Source organism: Periplaneta americana, chromosome 12 (assembly GCF_040183065.1).
Source record: "Periplaneta americana isolate PAMFEO1 chromosome 12, P.americana_PAMFEO1_priV1, whole genome shotgun sequence".
Lineage (NCBI taxonomy): Eukaryota > Metazoa > Arthropoda > Insecta > Blattodea > Blattidae > Periplaneta > Periplaneta americana.
This window is the reverse complement of record NC_091128.1, coordinates 151,254,458-151,280,998: the sequence shown is the minus strand read 5'-3', so window position 1 is coordinate 151,280,998 and position 26,541 is coordinate 151,254,458. Positions and strand designations below refer to the sequence as shown.

Below are 26,541 nucleotides of genomic sequence, written 5' to 3'. Positions count from 1 at the left end.
ATCATGTGCTGGTCAAATAAATATGGGATCTCGGAGGAGAAAGGTTTTGGGAAGAAAATTATATACACAGATGAATTTAAGAGCCTTTAGAAAAAATTTCCCTATAGAGTTGAAGCTTTTTCATTACCGGTATGTTAGTCAATACGAATAAATGTAAAGCATCTTGATGCAGTCAAAAATAATATATATTATAAATTTGCTATTGTTTATTGGTTATAAAATATGTATTTTGATGCCAACTATAACCCTGATATACCTCAGGGTGAAATAGGGTTTATTAAATTGGATAATAGATAATAATAATAAAATTTTGTTTGAATAATAAATATCATATTCTGCAACATTTCATTGAAATGAAATCCATGTACCAGGTGTTGAAGTTGAGAACGAAAATAATATTCTAACTCAAGAAAAATAATTATTTATTTTGAAATAATAAAACTGAAACATTAATGGAATTTCCAATTTAAGGCTTGTTCACAATAAACCAGGAATGAAAACGACAACGAGAACGAGAACGGAAATATGTTAAAATAAATGTATTTAAATGTAAGCCTTCACAATAGTTAATTGTAAATGCTCACATTTAAATACATTTATTTTAACAATATTTCCGTTCCCCTTCTCGTTGTCGTTTTCATTCCCGGTTTATTGTGAACCAGCCTTTAAACTGGAAAAAAAATTACAATTTGAATAAAAAATGGACAAATCCAAATCAACATATATTTTTACTACTGAAATACTAGAGAGATATTATATGTGGTATTAACATATTTCGATTAGTAACAGTGAACCAGTTGTTCCATATTTTTATTCCAATTTTTTTTTCTCTTAATGTGAGTGCCAATTTCAATTTTTCTTGTTTCCTGAAAAAAATTATAACATGGATATGTCCGCTTTTGGACGCAAGCACTACATACGTATAATTTATTACTATACATCTGTTAAAACTAGCAAAATAGATTTACGAAAATGTTCGTCAAATCATCCACGATCGCGTTCTTACAGAAATCTCTCTTTTTTGCAGACAAAATTCTCATTATAGATTTATTTTATTAATTTGTCCTACATTATCGGTAACGGAATTCTTTACATGTTCTCACAGTAGGCCTATTGTTCTTTACAGAACACGATTTGATTTTTTTAAGAAGAAGGAATTGGAAGTAATTTAAGGAAAGACAGCAGTAAGAAAATAAAAATCGATAAATAGTGATAGGACAGCCAGACAGAAAGGAAGAGAGTTACAAACAGCTACGTACGCAATATCTAGATAAATGGAAGAAATTTAAAAGAAAAATAGTACAACTTTATATTAAGCAAGAGTGGCAGGAAGGGAAAGCACTAACTGACAGAGCGTCAAGTTTTAAGAAATGTAGCTTGTTTATCTGGAACGCCTATTGGCAGTCACGACAACAAAATGAGTTACAAGACATGTTGCAGTGTCGCAATTTGCAACAACGCGTTTGTTTAATACAAATTGGAGGCGCAAACGGACTATAAAATTGAGCAAGTGATCCAGTAACGGAAGCAAGGTGCCAAAAGCATCGGCTGTATTATTGGAATTTGGGTTACGCGAAACAAGTCTTGGCAAAAGAAAAGCGTTGTCCCCAGCTATTCTTGTCTGGTGCACGAAAAAAATCATAAAATAACTAAGACACAACGGACTGTCCCATAATTAAATAATTCTGAACACAATGTTTCTAGCAAAAGTAAAGTAATAAACAGTTTGTTACTATTAAATTCACATTATTATTATTATTATTATTATTATTATTATTATTATTATTATTATTATTATTATTATTATTATTATTGGCACTGACGGTATTCCAAATTTTATAATTAAAGGATGCTCTAATATATTTATTCCTCTTTTAGCCCACATATTTAATATTAGTTTGAAAAATGGTGAATTTCCCTCACTATGGAAACAAGCTGCAATTATTCCTATATTTAAAAACGGAAAAAGAAATGATGTCAGAAACTACAGACCTATCTCGATCCTAAATAACTTTTCAAAAATTTTTGAAACCATTATTCACAGACATATATCGTTTTATGTGAAAAACAAGCTCAATTCTTCACAACATGGATTTACTAAAACTAAATCCACTGTCACTAACCTGGTCACATATCTAAATCAAATTGTACCAATAATTGAAACGCAGGGACAAACTGATTCAATATATTTTGATTTCAGCAAAGCTTTTGATGTAGTTCCGCACTATATCCTTCTTCATAAGTTAGGAAATATTGGCCTTTCTGTAAGCTACGTAAAGTGGTTCGAAAATTATTTAAGTAATAGAGTTTCATGTGTAAGACTGTTTAATATACACTCTTATTCTTATAATATAAATTGCGGAGTCCCGCAGGGATCTACTTTAGGACCTCTCCTATTTATTATATTCATAGATGATATATGTAAAAGAATAAGTTCTGACTGTTTATTATTTGCAGACGATTTAAAAATTTTTCGTACAATAAAAAGTAGTACTGACTGTCAATCACTTCAATGTGACATTAATTCAGTCGCTAAATGGTCGAAAGACAATGGTATGAAAATTAACGTATCCAAAACTAATGTAATAACGTTTTCTAGAAAAACTTCTTCACTGAAATCTAATTATTATCTCAATAATGTACTAATTAACAGAACGGATTGCGTAAAAGATTTGGGAATATTCTTTGACAGTAAATTGTATTTTCATAGTCACGTTGATTACATTTACAATCACGCAATCAGAATGCTAGGAATAATACGGTCAATAACTTATTCTTTTTCCACGCCCGATTCTCTTTTAATGCTATACTATACATTGGTGCGATCGAAACTAGAATATGCATCTGTAGTTTGGAACTCGATTACAACTACGGACTCGACTAAATTAGAAAATATACAAAGAAAATTTATATCCTTATGTTCATTCAGATTTCTGCCCATTAATTCCGGGTATAGTTATGAGAGAAAATGTGAATATTTTGTCAAAATCTATATGCTAGACGCCATGAGCTAGATTATCTGTTCTTTTGTAAAGTCCTCAAAGGTGATATATCCTGTGACTCTTTCTTAAACAATATTACCTTACGTATTCCAACAAAAGATATGAGAGCCCACAAACTTTTCTATATTAGAAATTCGAAATTTCTTTCACCAGTCTCCAGATGCATTAAAAATGCCAACATGCATGGCTGCGAATTCGATCCCTTCAATGTATAGACTTTGTTTGCTCTTGGCAACGATTTATCATTTATGTATTCTTTTAGGCATTATACTCAATTAACATTGTCTCATAGTATTCTTAGTTATCCATTCATCGTCATTATTGTAATTGTAATTATATTTATGCGTAATAATTATTTTTGTTTTATGTTTTTGTTATATTTGTGCTGAACTGTAATTGGCCACTGGCTGTTGTACAGCACAATAAATAAATAAATAAATAAATAAATAAATAAATAAATAAATAAATAAATAAATAAATAAATAAATAAATAAAAATTATTATTATTATTATTATTATATTATTTTATGTATTATTACTATTGTTGTAATTATTGTGTATTACTTCTATTGTATATTTTAATTGTATTGTGTATTATTTTTATTGTGTGCAATTAAGTTACCACTGCTACAGGGTGTTTGCCCACTTGCAGTGTAAATAAATACATTATTATTATTAATATTATTACTTTAATATTTTTATTATCATTTTATTTATATTTTTATTATTTTCATTGTCATTATTATTATTATATTTCATGTATTATTAATGTAATTATTGTGTATTATTTGTATTGTATATTTTAATTGTATTGTGTATTATTTTTATTGTGTGCAATTAAGTTATCACTGCTACCAAGTGTTTACCCACTTTCAGTGTAAATAAATACATTATTATTATTTTTATTATTATTATTATGTTATTTTACAACGCTTTATCAACATCTTAGGTTCTTTAGCGTCTGAATGAGATGAAGGTGATAATGCCGGCGAAATGAGTCCGGAGTTCAACACCGAAAGTTACCCAGCATTTGCTCATATTGGGTTGAGGGAAAACCCCGGTAAAAACCTCAACCAGGTAACTTGCACCGACCAGGAATCGAACCCAGGCCACCTCTTTTCGCAGCTAGACGTGCTAACCGTTATTCCACAGGTGTGGACTATTACTATTATTATTATTATTATTATTATTAGATTTTTTATGTAGGCCTAATGTAATTATTGTGTATTATTTGTATTGTATATTTTAATTGCATTGTGTATTATTTTTTTATTGTGTGTAATTAAGTTACCACTGCTACCGGGTGTTTGCCCACTTGCATTGTAAATAAATGGATTATTATTATTATTATTATTATTGTTATTATTATTATTATTTTATTATTATTTTCATTTGCATTTTTTATTTTCATTGTCATTATTATTATTATTATTATTATTATTATTATTATTATTATTATTATTATTATTATTATTACTATTAAAATTCATTAGATTCTTTGCTCCTGAATATTCCAAGCATAAGAACTACAGTAATCAATTAAGGAATTTATTAGAATGACTCAAGACTACAACTGACTGACAGAACAACCTGGAAACTACTTGCGATACAGTGGACAATATTACTCTTACATTTCTTCTGAGAGCAATATTAATTAATTTAAAGTTTAAACAGACACAATTTTGCCAATCGTCGAACTTGTCTCACTACGAAATCCGTAAGTCTATGCAAAAGAAGCCGAAATATGAAGACTATTTACTTATTGGTAGACACAGTATCAATTAAATTGTCTTATTTTGCATTTATACGGTATAAACTGAATACCATTCAAAGATTTTCCTCGGTTAATATTCTACATTCGTAGCTGAAGCATGTCCTGTGCAGTAAAAATGTTTCTGCGTCAGAAGACGTTACCGGTACCCACACATGATATAAACGGAAGAGAGTAAGGTTGCCAAATTTACAAAGTATTAGGCCTATGTACTAAAATTATTACATTTTTCTCCCACCAGCCACCCCTGCAAAATGTGTCGCTACCTTAGAAAAATCTAAGCTTTATGAATTAGCAATATTGCTAGCTTACAGGGCTACAATTGAATTTTCTGTTATACATAGAAAAATTCTTATGAAAAAATACCGAAATAAATAAATTATAAACATATTAAATTCATCTCAATTATAGCATTGTAAAAGTATATATTAGGCCTATGTTCCGTGACATTACATGCATATTGCATATAAACCGTTCATATTACTATTTTTAAGTATTCTAAAGAAGCTCGAACTGTAGCATTTCCAGCTACAACTTGAGTACACTAAGCTTAAATTCCCGGTAGGAAACGAGAAACTTTGTGTTTGCCCAGGGGCCTATTCCACCATTAAACTCTGCAACTTCGCAACATTTCACTTTTCATGTCATTCTGCGAAGTCTTTGCACATCAGAAGTCATGGCAACTCCATGTTGTTGAGCTCCATTTTCTAGCCAAATACGACATATGAGTAATTTATTGTTCAGTAGATGAAAGAGATGAACTTTTATTATTTTAGGTTCCAGAAAAGGTCCAATTTTTCCAAGAACATAATCTGCTTGAGTTAGCATAGTTCGAAAATATTTACAAAATGAGAGAAACTTAGGTTATGGCAAATTATCCTAATTTTGAATCAAAAGTAAAAACATACGGAATATTAATTAATCTAATCCTAATGGCAAAGAGACTTGATTCTTTGTAAAAATTCTATTAACTTTTCAGCATAAAGGCTCATTCACAAAGAAAATTAAACATAACATAAGCGTTAACTTAAGAATATAAACGTTACGGTAAAATCAAGAAGTCATACCATCATTCACGATGGGAACATACACATAACAGCAAACATACTTGGTAATCATGGAAACATAACAACGACGCCATTTCCTCATATTCTGTCGTATACTTCAGCGCTCCACGATCGTGTTCTGTTCGCAAATCACATAAGCATAAACATGAAAGTTTGGAGTTTGCAAACTTTCATGTTAACGTCTAACGGTAATGTTTATGCCAATGCTTATGTGAATCAATGTGAATGATCCCATTTGGTAGCCTGGGCGCAAACTTCTGTGTTTATGTTACGGTAATGTTTCATTTTCATTGTGAATAGGCCTTAAGACTGCACTTTTCAAAATTATTATAATGTCGGAACAAAAGTAGGTAATCCATTTTGAATCTTGCGTACACTACTTTTAACACTTGAATATAAGTAATTGATTAACTAGCGGACTTACTCGTGTTAATTATGTAAGTCTGTGCGGCTTACAGCTGTTTCGGTGCTTCATCACACCATCCTCAGAGCCTACTAGATCTCGGCGTCATCTCGAACTTCTCTGTCTATTATATGGGTGCGTTTGATTGTTGAAATATGTTGAAAAGAGTCAAATAGTGTGTGTACTGAAATTGATCAAATTCTCAACACACAGATCAATTTCAGTGCACACACACTATTTGACTCTAATATACCGTAAATACGTGTTACTGAAGATAGTGTATTGAAAATTTTCAAAATATTCGCATGGAAATTGTTTGTAAGGAAATGAATTAACAAAGCAACTACTGTTATATCATAAGAATAATATACGTGCCCATGTGTTGTAAAAATGTCAGCTCCTATAGTTTCAGCACATTTCGAGAAAATAATTTAATATTCTGATGATAGGAAGTTGCTCACCAATATCACCTTAAAAGCATAATGCGACGAGTTTTGTTATGGAATATTAGTTACACTTAAAACATATACAGCACCTAGGTAACTTTGCTTTGTACTGTAATATTGTTTTGATTAGATTATTGATTACTTTTATAAGGCTAAAGGTACCATCAATATCAATTCCAACTTATCATGTCATACTCAATCACTCTCTTTTTTTTGGGGGGGGGGGAGATATCACTTTTTCATGAATGATGTGTTTCATCCATTTAGTACAGTATAGTTGTACTACTATGGAATTTATGTGTATATTCCTTCTTTACTCTTTATTATGTTATTAACATTTAAAACACAACTGCAATATTAAGAAATTGGAATTAGTACTTTTGTTTTACAGACAATATAGATAATATCAAACAGAAAGAAACCACATAAAAATAACGACATAAAATTTCACGTTCCGTTTGAAGTTTGTGCACTACTGTTTTTCTTAATCCAACAGGCTGCTTATTCATATACACAACCCTTCCTCTTTCCATACTTAGCACTTGATGCCCGCGCACGACGTCAAAGTGAGAAAAAAGCGCTTGCTTTGACATCACTGGCATAGAGTCTATTATCTTATTACCTTCATTCTTCGACTCAAATATGAAGCTTTACACCTCACCAGCTGAAGAATTTGGACAGATATGAGGCGGATATTATTACTATGAGAACTCAATACCCGCGCCCTCCAACATACACACGATAATACTCCTCCAATCTGACAAATGCATTAATTTTTAGAAATATACTGAACATCGTATAGCAATGCGTGCAACACAAATAAGAAGGCAAGCATATCTAACTACAAATCTTTCTCCTTTGCTCCTCTTTCCCTCAATGAAAGTAGTCAGTATGCAACTGTGTTGGCTGTCGAACTCGCTGCATATATGGGACAAGGTCGGTCAGACAATTTCACTTCAGGATGCAACGACTGTCTTTCAACGAACGAAGTATCTCACGGTCAACGTACCAGGAAGTTCTCGATGCGCTTCACATATCAAGATGACTTCTACATTCTTTAACAGTCTATTAACGAGCAAAGAGCTGATGAATAAAAATACCATCGTTCTCATACAAGTAATCCCTCAAATTTCAAATTTTCAACCTTAATGTCAGAAAATCTTGAGTGAAAAACAGGGCACACTGGTTCAAAAAGCATGACAAAGTCGGATACAAAAACATTTGTATTGTCCTATTCCTTAAGGCTTTTTTAGATTCAAAAGTCAAATCTAAGCTGCAAAATTAATATTGTTCGTTAATTTGCATACGCATCCCATTTTCTTTAAATAATAAAGCTAATAAACTAATTTCATCTATACTACAAATTACAATGCATAATTCTGATTGTTCCGGTATAAATTGCAATTGTTCAGTTATTAATGAAGTCAATGAGATTAAATACTTAGGTATAATTATTGATAGTCATTTAAAATGAATAATCATATTCATTATATTCGTAATAAATTACGTAAAACATTGTTACTTTGTTGTTCTAAGAAATATTTTGTCAATTAACTGTTTACGTATAATTTATTTAGCATTATTTCAATCTATATTTGAAGAGTCCACTGCAAGAATGATGGATGTCATTTGGAATACATTTTTCAGTAGAAGCAATTGAAAGTTTGAAATGCTTAGCGCTCAAAGCTTAACTGTGATTTTCCTATCATTACTGGACAATGACTATCATTGTTAATGCCATAAAACTCTCTATGTACATTCTATATGTCTTAAGCTATGTATTGACAGACTTGGTTCGTTTTCAACAAGAAAGTGACATCCATCATTCTTGTAGTAGACTCTTCATTTATGTATGGTATCATAGGTTGGGGTGGAACTATAAATCCAACCTTTATCCGTTAATTTTACTACAGAAAAAAGTAATAAAAATTTGTTTAAAAAAGCAGAAAGATTATCCAACTGAATTGTTGTTTAAACACTTCAAAGTTTTCAATATTAAACAAATGTATTATTTTATTAAAATATTTTCGTAGAAATTTTAATAACTTTGAAAGGTATATACATAAATATAGAACTAAAAATATGAATTCTCTGCGTTTGTGTGAACAAAAATGTAAAACCAATGCAGCTTTTTATCATAGCATGAGTCAAGGTCCCAGATTATTAAACAAATTTTATTCCAATATTATTTTAACCACGAATCCTCTCCAAATTAATAAAAAAAAATATAAAAAAAACATTGTATTGGATTTATAGTTTGGGTTCAAACATATTAAACACTTTTTAATCTGTATTCACTCTCAATTTTAATTTTTTTTGTCTGTATTGAAATCCCCTCCTGAGCACGAGTCTTACTCATTCAGGAGTGGGCTAGTTTATCTTTCATTCTATTTATTAACTTGTATTCATTTCAAACTTACTAGCAATAAAATAAATAAATAAATATATTAAATAATTATCTGTACAATAGAAGAAAATCATTAAAATACAGTTAAACAAAAAATACAATTACAGTACAATAGAAAATCAAGTACAACTTCAAACATCGATTAGCTCCCCGTGTTAGAAAAGTTAGAGCTTTCCCTCTAGCTTCTAGCAGGAGGCCTTTGCTCTTCACGGGACACAATAGACACAATAGAGTATATACTGTTTTCGCTGTAAGAAAAATCCTAATGTAAACACAAGCACGTTGCTGTCATACCCGTCATTGGCTCACAGTCGAAACACTCACATGACGCAGGAAAATATAGTCCATATTTTGAAACTATAATCTTGTATATTATTTGAATATAAAAAAATGAATTCTAGTTGTTAAATACAATGAAACATATAACTTCACTCATATGTAAAACGCTATGTAAAAGAAAAGCTACTTTTATATTTTGTCATGTAGTATGAACGCGGATGAATACCAACAGTAATACCGAAGTAGTCTGTTCTTGTAATAAGCTGGCGTCACTTGAGCTCGTAGTTGTTCACGTAAGCACGTGTTACTGTAGTATGGCTTCTGCATCCTCGGTGTGTGTGTGTGGTTATTAATCATAAGAGAGGAAACCCTCTCAAAAGCGGACAAAAACAAATAGTCTTAAATGTATATAATATGTTATGTGAGTTTTAATTACAGTAATTATAAAGTAAATGTTTCCTAAGCAAACGAATGCATAGTAGTGAGGTTAGGTCTACTTGACGAGTATCGGGAAATGTTTAACATGAAACAGAATGTACAACAGTAGGCGGGAACACGTACTGAGAATCTATGGCGCCAAACAGCGACCAATGAAGCCTCACTTCAGTCACGTGCTATTGTTTATATTAGGATTTTTCTTACAGCGAAAAGATTATAGAGTATAGAAATTTTACATGTAGGCCTAATATTCTAAATACTACTTCACTTACCATACACGCATTTGCTGACATGACTGAAACAATGACCTTCACTACAATCGGAAGAATTGTGTCGCATGTTTACAGTTTTACTGACGCTAATTTTCAGGTGGAAAAAAAAAACTGAATTTGGCTGAACCTCGTGTTACCGATGGTGCCGTGGAACATGCTACTGTTTATGCACGCCAATCGACTAGTTTTATGAACAAAGCGTTATCTGTCATGGTTTATTCGTGACTTGTATTCTGAAGAGAATACTGACCAGCGACGCTAATACTGGGAGCGCTATGGTACCGCTGAAGTGGGCTCAGTCTCTGAATAAAATGTAGGGATGAAAAGCTGAAGTTTTATTCGCAGTTCAGAATTACATTTTGAAATGCAATTACTGAAAATGAGATGGTAGGAACCTAGGGACGTTTTTAATAAAAATATGAACACTAAATAAATCTACAAAAATAAATACGGACGGCAGAACAGATCTTCAAAATACGGACATGTCGTGCTAAACATGGCCGTTTGGTAACTTAAATATCATTAAGTATAATAGATAAGTAAAAAGTAAAGTAACTATGATTCTGGAATCCCGCACCTGTACCTCCTCCCCCCCTCTCTAAAAAAAAACACACACACACACACACACACACACACACACACACACACACACACACACACACACACACACACACACACACACACACACACACACACACACACACACACACACACACACACACACACACACACACACACACACACACACACACACACACACACACACACACACACACACACACACACACACACACACACACACACACACACACACACACACACACACACACACACACACACACACACACACACACACACACACACACACACACACACACACACACACACACACACACACACACACACACACACACACACACACACACACACACACACACACACACACACACACACACACACACACACACACACACACACACACACACACACACACACACACACACACACACACACACACACACACACACACACACACACACACACACACACACACACACACACACACACACACACACACACACACACACACACACACACACACACACACACACACACACACACACACACACACACACACACACACACACACACACACACACACACACACACACACACACACACACACACACACACACACACACACACACACACACACACACACACACACACACACACACACACACACACACACACACACACACACACACACACACACACACACACACACACACACACACACACACACACACACACACACACACACACACACACACACACACACACACACACACACACACACACACACACACACACACACACACACACACACACACACACACACACACACACACACACACACACACACACACACACACACACACACACACACACACACACACACACACACACACACACACACACACACACACACACACACACACACACACACACACACACACACACACACACACACACACACACACACACACACACACACACACACACACACACACACACACACACACACACACACACACACACACACACACACACACACACACACACACACACACACACACACACACACACACACACACACACACACACACACACACACACACACACACACACACACACACACACACACACACACACACACACACACACACACACACACACACACACACACACACACACACACACACACACACACACACACACACACACACACACACACACACACACACACACACACACACACACACACACACACACACACACACACACACACACACACACACACACACACACACACACACACACACACACACACACACACACACACACACACACACACACACACACACACACACACCCCCCCCCGCGCTTACAACGTACAAGGAGACCAACATTAGCAAGGAAATCAGCGTCTGTCTCACGAATATGACGCATACAAGGTACTTTCTCATTATAGCTTACGTTTTAAGTGTTTCTAAAAATATTCAACTGTATAATGTTGCTGCCAATAATAGCTAAGACAACGTTTCTCAAACTTTTTCGAAGTGGGGACCACTTTTTTAAGCCAAACAGTTCCGCGGACCACGTTACTCTTGTTCCCTCCGAAAGCAAATTTATCATTTTTGTAGCATATTTTAATACAAGTTTACTTATATTTTCAAGTAGAATTAATTAATTACAATACTTTTGTAATTATATATTTTGTAGTCAATCACAAGTAACTTATAACAAATTCTGTGCATTGTTGATTCATCGCTTGCCTGTTAGCAGTTAGTTGTTTGAAATCCTTCTTAATAGGTACACGCTAGTAGTTGTCCATGTCTCTGTTAAATAGTACCCGTTATAAACAATGGAAAACTGCCTTCGACCCGGGTTTTTTTATAAGTAAGATGATGATACACTTCATTTAGGCAGTGCTAATAGTTCGGAAGCTGTGTGTGAAGAAATATATTAATTATAGTAGCATTAAAGAAATATCTAGTCCTAGTGGTAGCTATCAAAGAAAAAATACTTTCGTAAATATGACAAGAGTTATTTGGAACTTGGATTTACTTGGTGTGACAATGAGAGTGAACCAAAACCTCGGTGCGTTGTTTGTTACGAAGTGCTTTCAAACGAGTGTACGAAACCCGCGAAATTGAAACGGCACTTAGAGACGAAACACGCAAGTGTAAAAAGGAAAACCTGTCGGATTTTAAAATATGCGGAGTCTAAAATTTCTTATCGTCATCTGGAAAAACAAATAAAAAAATTAATACAGAAACATGACCAATTTTAAACAAGTAAAGATGCAATTTGACACGTTCTATTATTGGTGCACGACGTACACCACGTGCCCATTTCAATGTGCAGACTGGGTGTCGGTACTTCGGTCCTCTGTTATGAATTCGGGTGGTCTCTGGCGGGGTTACAGGCTCGATGCCAGATGTGCAGGAAAAGATGGCGAGAAATGCCACATTCATAGTGCTTTAAATCCCTCAGATGGCGAGAAATGCCACATTCATAGTGCTTTAAATCCCTCTTTTGTTGCTGAGAGTAGAGTGGGAAGTGGGTAGACGGTAGGGTAAGAAATTTCATAAGATATTAGTACTGGGAGAAAAAGTGAAAGGCGATTGCCATGTGCCATTTCCTAACTCTGAGATTTTCTGCTATAGTGTGATACGCATTTCGTTTGAATTTTATTTTTTCTTCTGTCTTTTTTGAAGGACCACAAGGGCAGAACTTGAGGACCACTGGTGGTCCACGGACCATAGTTTCAGAAACGCTGGACTAAGACATTAATGTTTGCAGTTTATTTTCTTGAACTGATATTATCATAGAAGTAAGGTATCAGTCTGGCTTCTTATTATAAATTTACGATTTAAACAGATATATATATATATATATATATATATATATGTATCAATTCGGTACAATTTCAGTTTTATATTATATAGTTGGAAAAGGAGAACTGCTGCGGACAGCTGGGAAAAGAACTAAGGAAGAGACTAATGAAGTGCTTTGTATGGAGTGTGGCAATGTACGAGGCAGAAACATGCACATTGCGACGAAGTGAAGAGAAGCGATTAGAAGCATTTGAAATGTGGATATGGAGAAGAATGGAGCGTGTGAAATGGACAGACAGAACATGAAATGAAGCTGTGTTAGAAAAAGTGGGTGAAGGAAGAATGATAATGAAACTGATCAGGAAGAGAAAGAGAAATTGGTTGGGCCACTGGCTGAGAAGTAACTGCCTACTGTAGGATGCACTGGAAGGAATGGTGAACGGGAGAAGAGTTCGAGGCAAAAGAAGATCTCAGGTGAAAGACAACATTAAGATGGATCATATGGGGAGACAAAGAGGAAGGCACAAAATATGAAAGATTGAAGAATACTGGGTTTACAGTGAAAGATCTGCCATTGGGCAGAAAATAATGAATGAATGAATGAATGAATGAATGAATGAACAAAGGTAATCACTGTGGTTATGTGAGCGTAAAAGGTTATGTGAAACCTATATTATGTTATTTGTGTACTCCATCTCTGGTTAAAAATAGTGGTTCATAATAAACGAAGCATAATCCTATAGTTACCTCTGATTGAGGTTTTAGCTGATCTTACATCTGATATCAGGCAATACATCCTTACTTTACGATATATGTATCAGAAGAACAATTTGTTTGTGCGAGGTGTGATCATTAAATTCCGAGATTGTGTCTGCTGTGGGCGAAGGGATCACGTGATTGACACGCGTGCGCAGCAGTGACACTAGACGACCTTGAAGAGAAGCGACACAAAGTTTCAAAGCGCTATCTTCTTTGAGACCTGTGTTACACAAGGTTTTTTCAGCACGTGCATCCGCGCATTTACGAAATCACGATGGACTCGAAACTAGAGTAGAGAGCTAACATCAAATTCTTCTGTAAATCGGCAACCGAAACCCATGGAATGTCGAAGCAAGCCTATGGGAATGAAGCAGTGAGTCAGGCGAAGTGTTTTGAGTGGCATTCATGTTTCAGAAACGGCGGAACATCGCTGGAGTATAATGAGAGGTCAGGTCGACCACAGACGTGCAACACTGCCGAAAATGTCGAAAAAATTCGACAAATTATACATAATGACCCTGACGTCCATTTTGAACATGAACGACCACAACTCTGGACATAGAACAAATGCATGCTTCATGACGACAATGCGCCAGTTCACAGAGCTCTCGCAACACTCCAGTTTTGCACCCGTAACAAGATGGTTGTCGTCCCTCACCCCCGTATTCACTAGATTTGGCCCTCTGCGAATTTTTTTTGTTTTCAAAGATGAAATTGAAGCTAAAGGGTAGCCGTTTTGGCATGGTGGAGGAGGTCCAACGCGAATCGCAGAAGGTGCTTGACGGGCTTCAAGAACGCGACTTCCAGGAGGTGTTCCAAAAATAGCAGATACGTTGGGATCAGTGTATGGCTGCCGAAGGAGATGGCAGCCAAATTTAAATCGGGTAATTTTATTTCCATTTATGGGACAGGTCTCGGAATATAATAGTCACACCTCGTAGGCTATACATCTTATGTCTGATTAGTGTAATATGTTACTAGTCAGCGATGTAAGCAATGGAGGGGAAGGGAACTACCCCAATATCTCCTGGTTTAGTTGCCTCATGAGTGCTTATTGATGTCTCTTATGAGGTTCAAACTTGTCTTCGGACAGTTGACTAAACAACAAACAACAATCCTGTAGTACAGTTATTGGGACTACTGAAAAACTAATTTCTCTTTGTGGAAATTCACTCACGTTATAAGGAGAGTTTAAAAGAAGAAATACCTGCGACTCTTTGGCTCCTGACGAAAGGTTACACTGAACCCGCAACGAAAAGTAGAGATACTTTCAAACCTCTTAGAACACAAGTTTCTTGCGATTCTAATAATTTGTATCAGTCAGTTAATCTATCTTATAGCCTATTTTTTATTGGTCGTTTAACCTCCATCGTTATACGTCTTATATACCAATGCCTGTAGGGGAGAGAACGATACTTTGAATATACACACCGGACAGCGGCACATTTGTGGGTCCCCCCTTCCCCTAGGATCAGAGAGTGTAGAGCAGGCCTGCACAAACAGCGCTCAACGAGCGCGCGCGCTCCTTCGGAGCGGGATAGCCGAGTTTACCGCTCGCCGAAACGGAGAGGAAGATACGTCAGAATGACAAAGACTTGCTATAGGTAGAGGAGAGGGAAACGAACACTCAGTTATCTAGTGGAGTGCAGTGTGTAGGTCTATTCTCAGTAACTGTTTCACGTTGCTTACCTACTGCTACAGTACAGTATGGAGGAATCTAAAAGACGGAACATAACATTTAACATTTAATGATTTACAGCTCGAACTTACTGATCTTCAATGTGACCTAAGGGCTAAAGATCGTTTGAATAATACTACTAGCCTGGTTGAGTTTTACAAGACTAAACATTAGCAATAATATCTACGACTACACAGGCTGGCTGTGAAAATGATTGCTATGTTTGGCTCAACATTTATATTTGTGAGCAAATGTTTTCTATAATCATCTTTAATAAAGGCAGACATCGAACATCTGTAACTGATGTTTCATTACGATCAGTAGGCTACTGTTCCTTTAAGCTGCAAACAGCATAAAACCTCGTTTTGATGTAAACTATTAATAAATAAAAATATAACAAAATGATATTGTACATTTAAGTAGCTATATAATTTCTATTACTTCTGTAAAATAAATATTTCTTTATTAATTAATAATAGTCCAAGATAGTTTTGCAAACACTGAACGGGAATTGATTTCATAAACACTCGTAATAGTACTTCCTTTTGTGTATATTTTGTACGAGATCACCCCTTCTCTCAGTCCACCCTTATACAGAGCGCAGCTAATATCTGCAGTCCGCTCATGAGCTGTGAGCCGGCTCGGAGAGCGCAAACCTTGTGCAGGTCTGGTGTAGAGGCACCACTGAAATCATGTCAATAGTTCATGATAAAATATTGCACGCAGGCCCATAACCGCTTTTCCGATCAGTAATGGTGAAAATGTGTATTTCCTTCAAAATCTCTAAGCCTATATTTGTTTCCAGCATCGCAATACTGTCTTTTACACTTCGTACAATGAGAATGTAAAAGCTGCACATTCTTTCAATGCATGCCTTGAATGCAGCAACTAACTGGCTTTACACTTTCTCCTACTGCAACCTCACGCTCAGACCTGTAACTGTGAAATACACTTCCACTTACTGCACATTCCATATTCAGGAATACAAACTGTCACGTAACTAATCTAGCTGCACGCCCAGAGGTCCTACCTTCAAATAGTTGTCAGTATATTTTATTAATTCAAATGAAAATCGGTCAAGGCTTACTATGTGCAACAGGAGTATCGTCCAGAATTTGCTTTACGGGTATTGACAACACTAGTTTCAGACTTTATATTGGTAGATGTGGTTGGCATACGTGTCGTTGTTCTCTGAATAAATGAAAAAACAAAAGCGAGTGTTTCAAAATGGAAACGTCCAGCGTGCTGTAATTGTGACAAAATATTGCACGCAGGCCCCATAACCGCTTTTTCGATCAGTATGGTGAAAATGTGTATTTCCTTCAAAATCTCTAAATAGGCCTATATTTGTTTCCAGCATCGCAATACTGTCTTTTACACTTCGCAAATACCTGTAGTATAGCAAAGTTTGCGCGCAGAGAGTGCCACTCTTTAATTGGTGAGCAGAGAGCTGAACCACAAATTCTAATTCGACCCACCAGGATTCGAACCCGGGTTGCAAGGGTGAAAAGCCGACACTCTAGTTGCGAAAAAATGTGTGTTTATTTGTACTTTCAATGCGGAATCTAACTATATGTATATTTTTTTTTTTATATATTTTTTCCTTGGCAAAGGCGTCTTAATGAGGAAAACTTTAAATTTCTCCATTTCCATAAAAAGTAAGAAAATCTGTTTATATGTCAATATAAACTTTAATTTCTCAGCATCAAAATAAACCATGATTTTGATCATTGGGTGAAAGGGTTTCGGAGCTACAACAGTTTAAAGTTGCTAATTTTATGAAAATACGATAAATTTAAATATTTTAAATTTAAACACTATGAAGTTCTGATGCCTCAAACTTTGCACAAAGCATTGTATCACAGTTCTCTACGGAGAAAAAAGTTTCATTGTATTTAGAAATTGTAAGGTCAATTTTCTCAAAGTTTCGGTCGATTTGTGATGGAATAGCTCATACGTTTCATCCGAACACAGCCATTTTCCCGCTCTGTTAAAATGGTATCCACCACAGTCTACTATATACAGTCGCGAAGCTAAATATGTAGTAAAAATGCAAACATGGGTAGTTGCCCACCACTAGGATCGCTACTATCGCCTCATCATCGCAGATCTCTCTCCTAGCAGCCGACAAAATATGTTACACTTTCGTTGTCGTGTTCTTTTGGAAAAATTAACACCTTCCTTCCATTATTGAAATATTAAATGCATAAAGTTAATTTATTATTTTAATGAAGTATATTAAATTCCACCATAAACTCGAAGATACCTGCAAGAAATAAGTTAATATAATTTTTGTTTGTGCAAAACGAACTGAAATTTACTATAATAGCTTCACTCATTCAAGATTATAGCGATAATTAACTATGAAACCAATAAATATTAATTTGCATTTCTCTTTACAACAATAATAATGGAAATATGAATTAATGGAATATCTTACGTGTACCGGTACTTGTAGTGTAGGCTTACGTAGTTAACAAAGTGGGATGAGGTTAAGCAATAATAATCACACCAGAATTGGAAATAAAACGTGATCAATAAATTTTATTGTAACAGACTTTTTCTACGTCTCTAGTAAAGCAACAAATAAAAATAACACAATTAACAGCTATAATTAAAAACATATCCTTTGAAGAAAAAAGTAGGCCTAAGCAATAATAGAATTGAAAATAAAACGTGATTAATAAATTTCATTTAAAAAAACTTAATTTTTCTACGTCTTTAGTAAAATAACACATAAAAATAACAAAATTAATAGCTACAATTAAAAATATATCCCCTGAAAAAAAGTAGACCTAACCTTTATTTCTCTGGAAATTTAGCAGCCTAAGTGACAGAACTTTAACCGGTATCTAATGTCCTTTCGGTTAGACTGAAACATTTCATTGTGAAATTTAAGGATATAATGTATTCTAACAGTCACAAAGAACTTCAAATTAACAGTTTTGTTTCTGCACAGCATTCTTGTGGAAACCCAGGAACCTTTCTGAATCTTTCGGAAATCGGACAAAGGATAACTCTGGCCTCTTTCTCTTACTGTTGCTACAATTTATAGCACTACAAACGTCTCCTCCTTGTCCCATATTATTATTCCAATTATTATATTTTAGCCATTAACATTTTCATTATAACCAATAACGAACATTTCACAAGCATCAATGTGAAATACGCAACGAGCTAGCACTCGATAGAAATAAGACACAGTCCAAAGTCGACCATGGACAGTCTATTGTTTCTAGTTGCTAACCACTTGGAGCGCTTTATCACGAGATTTGCAAAAAAAAACACACCTCAAGCTTCGCGACTGCATATAGTAGACTGTGGTATCCACTCTATTTTCATTCGGAAAGCTTGAACAGTGTGGGCCAGGAGGAAGTGGAGTTCAGGCATTAACCTCGTGCACCGACTCCTTATCGCCTTTGCTTTACAATGCAAGTGGGCACCCCTCTCCTCCCCTCCCCACTTGGCATGCCGGCGTGCTGGCAAGAACGATGACAATCAGGAAGGAGGGAGCTGCAGACTGTGTTATAATTAAATTAAAAAAAAACATAAGTGCACATACCGCCTGCTGTCGTACAGGTCAAAACACTAATTTAGAAATACAATAATGGCCTTCTTCTACAGCTGCGAAACATATTTAGCGGGCCAGGATTCGATTCCTGGCAAGGGAAATGCCAATATGTCTCTCCCGAAGAATTTGACAGCATAGCGTGTGCTGTTCTTGAATTCTCAAACGAAAGATACAGTGCAGATCTCTTACCCATGATATGTCCCTATGTCCATTCGTATAGAAGTGCAAGCGAAATGGAAAAGATGGTTATCGTGTCCACCACAGTGCTGCATTGGAGTTAAATCGCTCGCTTGAACTCGGTCGAATGTCGCACGCTCGAGTGAGATAAGATCGGTCGCGATACGCTCGTAATAAATAGAAGCACAGTACAAGGTCATCTCACCGACATGTCTTATGTTGTATGGAAGGCGACAGATAAGATACACATATGTTTTGCTCACACGGTAAAAATAAGGCTTTATTTTCTGCGTTTATGACAAACGTCTAATGGAACGTACCAAAACAGTACACTAACATGAAGTTATAAATAAAATAGTATGAACAACTTCGATATACAGTTATTATTCCTAATTAATGATTATTCAATATTTGATTTACCACATATACTATAATATGATAGGTCCACACATAGTGTTCCGCCTATATCTGCGACAATGTAGAAACGTTTTACAAAATATTATTATATAGCAGTAAATTAATAACAATATTAGTACAGAGATAACGTCACAGAAAATATGATAAAACGAATAATCATGCTGCACAACTGTTACAAGATTGATACACTAATTATTAGAGATTATTATTATTATTCTGCTAGATGGGGCCGAAACAGATCTACAGAGGCCTTATTCGTGAAGGATGATGATGATGAGGATGATGATGATGATGATGATGATGATTATTATTATTATTATTATTATTATTATTATTATTATTATTATTATTATTATTATTATTACTAGGAAACTTAAATATATTTCTTGCATTATCGTGATTGTGTTCTCCGTTTATAATAATTATATTTACATCCAATAACATCTATCAGATTTGGCAAAAATAAAATCACTCCTGTGTGGGGGAAAAAAACATTTACCTACAACATTTATATTACATTTTAAAGCAAGTTTTTAGTTGTACTGTAGAGAGGTTAGTTAAACACTGCAAAGTTTTGAAATGATAAACATCTATGATGTTACTACACAGTTCATCACTGTAACAAGAACGAATGTCTAACGCTCGGCTTATATCGTTCGAGGATTTATCGCTCGCGACAATTTTACCCGTCATGCATGTGCGCTACCTATCGGATTATGCTATGAACTACTTGGCGCTCGAGCGAAAACGTCCGATGCAGACCTCTGTTGTCCACTATCTTATATTATTATTAGTTTCTAAGGCTATTGTTAATAATAATTTTAAATACATGAAAGCAGAAATAATAAACACCAATATATTACGATACGACAGACCAGCAAAGTAACAGAATGTATTAATATTTAAGCGACATTATGTAGAGAAAAAGATGATCGTTCACCTCTGCCGAGGCATGTGGACGTGAGGCCAGCAGCCAACTGGTCGGCCTTCGCCCTTCATTGGCTGTCACGCCACCAATGTAGAGAAATGAGTATCTGCATCAAGAACCAAGAGTCTGAATTAACAAAAGACACCAAAAACAAGGCCAACCACAAAGGATAAGAATGAGCGCTACAAGAATTGATCGGTTATAAAACATTTAAACACAACAAGACACACTTAAGACAAATGACAAGGCGAAGAAATTGTTCGACTATAATACCGTATTTACTCGAATCTAATGCGCACTTTTTTCAGCTGAATTTAATCTCCAAAATCGGAGTGCGCACTAGGTTCGAACGCAAACTCGAAAAATGCTGCTTACTGTTCTGCTTAGATTCTGCGTGTACTTCGGCTCTCTTCAGGTTACCCCATTGCTTGTCGTTCCTCAACGTTCTTCACTTCGAACCGATGCTTTATCAACATCTTAGGTCATTTAGCGTCTGAATGAGATGAAGGTGATAATGCCGGTGAAATGAGTTCGGGTCCACGCCTGTGGAGTAACGGTTAGCACGTCTAGCCGCGAAACCAGGTGGCCCGGGTTCGATTCCCGCTCGGGGCAAGTTACCTGGTTGAGGTTTTTTTCCGGGGTTTTCCCTCAACCCAATATAAGCAAATGCTGGATAACTTTCGGTGTTGGACCCCGGACTCATTTCACCGGCATTATCACCTTCATCTCATTCAGACGCTAAATAACCAAAGCTGTTGATAAAGCTCGTAAAATAACCTACTAAAAAAAAAGAAAAAAAGAAATGAGTTCGGGGTCCAGCACAGATAGTTACCCAGCATTTGCTCATATTGGGGTGAGGGAAAACCCCGGAAAAAAAACCTCAACCAGATAACTTGCCCCCACCGGGAATCGAACCCGGGCCACCTGGTTTCGCGTCCAGACGCGCTAACAGTTACTCCACAGGGTGGACCGTATTTTTGTAGACATTGTTGTTAACACCTGTAAAATCTTTAAAGCGAATTGTATTTGCTCAGGAGATAGAAAACAAAAAGTGAAAGGTGTCATATGAAACAAGTTCAACGAAAGGCTATACTTTATGCTGAAAACCATGGAAACAGATAGGCTGCGTGAGAATTCGGTGTAGCAGAGAGCAACATTCGCTTATGGCGCCAACCAGAGTGCTGCATTGGAGTTAAATCGCTCGCTTGAACTCGGGCGAGTGTCGCACCCTCGAGTGAGATACGATCGGTCGTGATACGCTCGTAATAAATAGAAGCACAATACAAGGTCATCTCACCGACATGTCTTATCTTGTATGGAAGGCGACAGATAAGATACACATATTTTTTGCTCACACGGTAAAAATAAAGCTTTATTTTCTGCCTTTATTACAAACATTTAATGGAACAGTCAATGGAACGTACCAAAACAGTAACATGAAGTTATAAATAAAATAGTATGAAAAACTTCGATATACAGTTATTATTGCTAATTAATAATTATTCAATATTTGATTTACCACATATATAATATGATAGGTCCATACACAGTGTTCCGCCTATATACTGCGACAATGTAGAAACGTTTTACGAAATATTATTGATATAGCAGTAGATTAATAACAATATTAGTACAGAGATAACGTCACAGAAAATATAATAAAACGAATAATCATGCTGCACAACTGTTACAGACGCAAAGATTGATACACTAATTATTTGAGATTATTATTATTATTATTATTATTATTATTATTATTATTATTATTATTATTATTATTATTACTACTACTACTAGAAAACTTGATACAGTTCTTGCATTATCGTGATTGTGTTCTCTGTTTATAATAATTACATTTACATCCAATAACATCTATCAGATGTGGCAAAAACAAAATCACTCCTCTGTGGAAAAAAAAAAAACATTTACCTACAACATTTATATTACATTTTAAAGCAAGTTTTGTAGTTGTACTATGGAGAGGTTAGTTAAACACTGCAAAGTTTTGAAATGATAAACATCTATGATGTTACTACACAGTTCATCACTGTAACAAGAACTAATGTCTAACACTTGGCTTATACCGTTCGAGGATTTATCGCTCGTGACAATTTTACCCATCATGCATGTGCGCTATCTATCGGATTATGCTATGAACTACTTGGCGCTCGAGCGAAAACGTCCGATGCAGACCTCTGGCGCCAACACAAACAGAATGGCGATATTTGCTTCAAAAGCGACGAGGAAGAAGTTCACCTGTTCACGAAAAGGAAGGCATCCTGAGGTAGAGGTTTTGAAATTCATACAGGAAAGAAGAAAAATGGACTCATTGTGAACAGTAATAAAATTAGAAGTACAGATAAAGCTAATGAGGTGGCTAGAGTCAGAGATATATCAAGACAAGTGAAGATAAGTAGATGGATATAAAGTAAAATTAGGCCTAAATTTCACACCAGCTTTGCAGCTGCGCATTACATTCGCCAGTAAACATGTCTTTTATTTCAAGCCTTTACACACTGATGTGCGCATTATATTCGAATAAATAGGCCTACGATATTTAAAAAATGTGGACAGGATTGTAAAAAAATTCAAAACTTTTATCACCTCACAGAAATAAATTCTGGAAGAACATAACATGGAGCAACTACATTCCGATCAACATAAGGTTACAGCCATATGAAGGAATAGAAAAGAAAGAAGCACAAGTACAAAGATCTAGAAATAAAATGGAAAAGAAATAAGGGTAAAAAGAGACACTGAGGAACACAAGGATGAAGAAACCTGAGAAAAGCAGAGAGAGTTCTTACAAGGCGGAGCAACGACACTATTTACGAATTCAATATACGTTCGCTACGATATAGGGTAAGACTTTCTTGGGGGAAATTCATGGCGGATCGATCTACGAGGGGATAGAGAACGTTCACAGGAAAGCTCCCCTTCCGACTACCTGAGATGCAAGAAGAATTATACATTGATAATTCAGTGACGGTTAATGATATTAAATTCCATGGGCATTCTTAAGAAAAGAAGAAGAATAGCCTAAATAGAAAAGACTTTCATTATGTATTTTTTATTTTATTTTATTGGGTTATTTTACGACGCTGTATCAACATCTAGGTTATTTAGCGTCTGAATGATATGAAGGTGATATGCCGGTGAAATGAGTCCGGGGTCCAGCACCGAAAGTTACCCAGCATTTGCTCGTATTGGGTTGAGGGAAAACCCCGGAAAAAACCTCAACCAGGTAACTTGCCCCGACCGGGATTCGAACCCGGGCACCTGGTTTCGCGGCCAGACGCGCTGACCGTTACTCCACAGGTGTGGACTTCATTATGTATCTCATATATAAAATAGAATAAAGAGTAGAACAGAATAGCGTATGAGATCCCATGAGGGCAAAGACTTCCTATAAGGAGCTACAGAACTAGCTCGAATTTACCTCAGATTGTGAGCTAGCCCATGCGGGAATTTGTCTTAAGCAGCTTACATGATCGGAGCAAATCTTACGCAACAAGAAAAACGAAATAAGATGATTTTCAAATTCTTTCAGAGTCGAAATGCGACAGAAAATGTTACTGTTAGTCTCGCTGAAGTTTGTCTCACTTACCATTCAGTCAATCACTAAAGTTATAGGCTAATAGCACAGTCTAGTATATACAGTCACGAAGCTTAATATGTAGTAAATATGCATCCATAGATAGTTGCTAACCACTAGGATCGCTACTATCGCCCCATTACAGACAATGAGAAACAGTACTGGCAAAGTGTATTGTTCCTAGCACCCTCACAACTCAAGCTTCGTGACTGTATTAACTAGACTGTTCTAATAGCTTGACAAAAAAATACGAAAGAATTTCTCTCAGATTACAAAAGGCGTCTTGGTATTTTATATTTCAGAGTTAGCAAACCCAATGCTGCGTTCGGTTTTGTCCGGTTGTCATCCGATGCCAAAATAAAAATATTTTTTATGTGGCAACAATGTGTTGCAGTAAAATGTGAAAGTCATTCTGATACTTCCATTGGTGCTATTTCCATGCATGTCAATGAAGAATGTTTTACGAAGCGAAGAGAGTATTCTATAAATTACAGAAACACAAAAGAGTGGGGTTGATTAAATTGAATATACAAAATATTAATATAGGCTAGGCCTATTTCGTACAGCAGTCATTAAGTGAAACAAAATATTGTTTTCGCAAAAAAATCTCAACATTAAACAGATAATACGAAAATATATGTAATTTGAACTGGTAATGGACATTACGGGAAAACGGCTGGACGGATTTTAATAAATGGCCCCTCATTTTGAAGCTTGGAACTCAAAGTTTTTCGGAAAAATAGTAGTTTTCAGTGAAATGTCAATTTTTAAACATAATTTTCCTATTTTCCAAAATCCATCTGTCGTCACTTTTGAGAACTAGCTAATAGCATTCACGGACGACTTGATATACCCCTTCGCTTTTTTGTAAAGGAGAAGCGAAGCGAGCATCAAGTCGGCCGTGTTGCATTTCAGAATAAAACAAAACACATACTACAGTACACAATATTACACGAAGGCCATGATCTGCAAGAATGCTGGCATATTTAGAGCTCAAATTAAATTGGTTATTAAACACTTAACTTACTTAAAATAATTTACAGGTTCGATTCTGTGGCGTGTAATTTTCTGGGTACAGCTGTGTATTGGATATTAAAAACTACAAAACTTGAGGTGGTTTGATGACATTACCATTAGAAATGAAATATTATTGTAGTTAATACCATGATGCGACTATTTTTCATTAATTATACATATTAATGCTATATTGATGATATGAAAGTGAAACGTTTTGGGGTTATATAAGTAGATTTAGAGAACAACTTAAATTAGATTTTGATTTCTATATTTTACTGAGTGGCGGCTATATAGTATATATATATAGTATATGTTACTGAAAGCTATAAAACTTACGTAAGGTAATAATATTATTAAAAATCAAATATTTTTAAAATTATTAATCAAGTGGGGTTGGGTTTTTTTCATATATTTAATGGCGGTGTGGTGTAGATATTTATATGCGTGGTTCTCTTCAGTATTGGCTCGAGAGAGAGTATCTTTCATTATTATGGAAGCAAATAACTTTCCGAACGTCTGGTATTCTTCATTGAAAATAAATCTTAAAAATGTTTATTTGAACGTCTAATGAAGTTAGTTTGCAGAATTTGCTGCACAAGCCACTAGTATATATATATATATATATATATATATATATATATATATATATATATATATATACTAGTGGCTTGTGCAGCAAATATATATAATCTAGTTTATCTTATCAAGATAAAATTATTCATAAGAATGTGTTCCTCATCCACAAATAATTACTTTTAAGATGATTAAAATTATTTATTTTCTTCTCTATTACTTTGGTGGTATTATTATTATTAGATGGATTGCGTTCTGCTGCTCAAACAATTTCTTGTGAAGTTACATCGGCATTAATTTTATCTTTAAAATCCTATTTTGCCCCACGTACAAAAAC

General features: G+C 35.3%; 1 protein-coding gene across 13 annotated transcripts in view; it reads right to left on the bottom strand.

Annotated features, from left to right (window-relative positions):
* Nucleotides 1-26,541, bottom strand: part of Ndae1 (Na[+]-driven anion exchanger 1) — a 704,613-nt gene that overhangs the window by 475,651 nt on the left and 202,421 nt on the right. The window contains exon 2 of one of the 13 annotated variants that reach the window (XM_069842287.1): nucleotides 21,032-21,125. The exons of the other annotated variants lie outside the window; for them this stretch is intronic. Coding sequence (XP_069698388.1) covers nucleotides 21,032-21,090 — 59 coding nt within the window. The 5' untranslated portion in view covers nucleotides 21,091-21,125. The remainder of the gene's footprint in view (nucleotides 1-21,031; nucleotides 21,126-26,541) is intronic. 13 annotated transcript variants of the gene reach the window in all.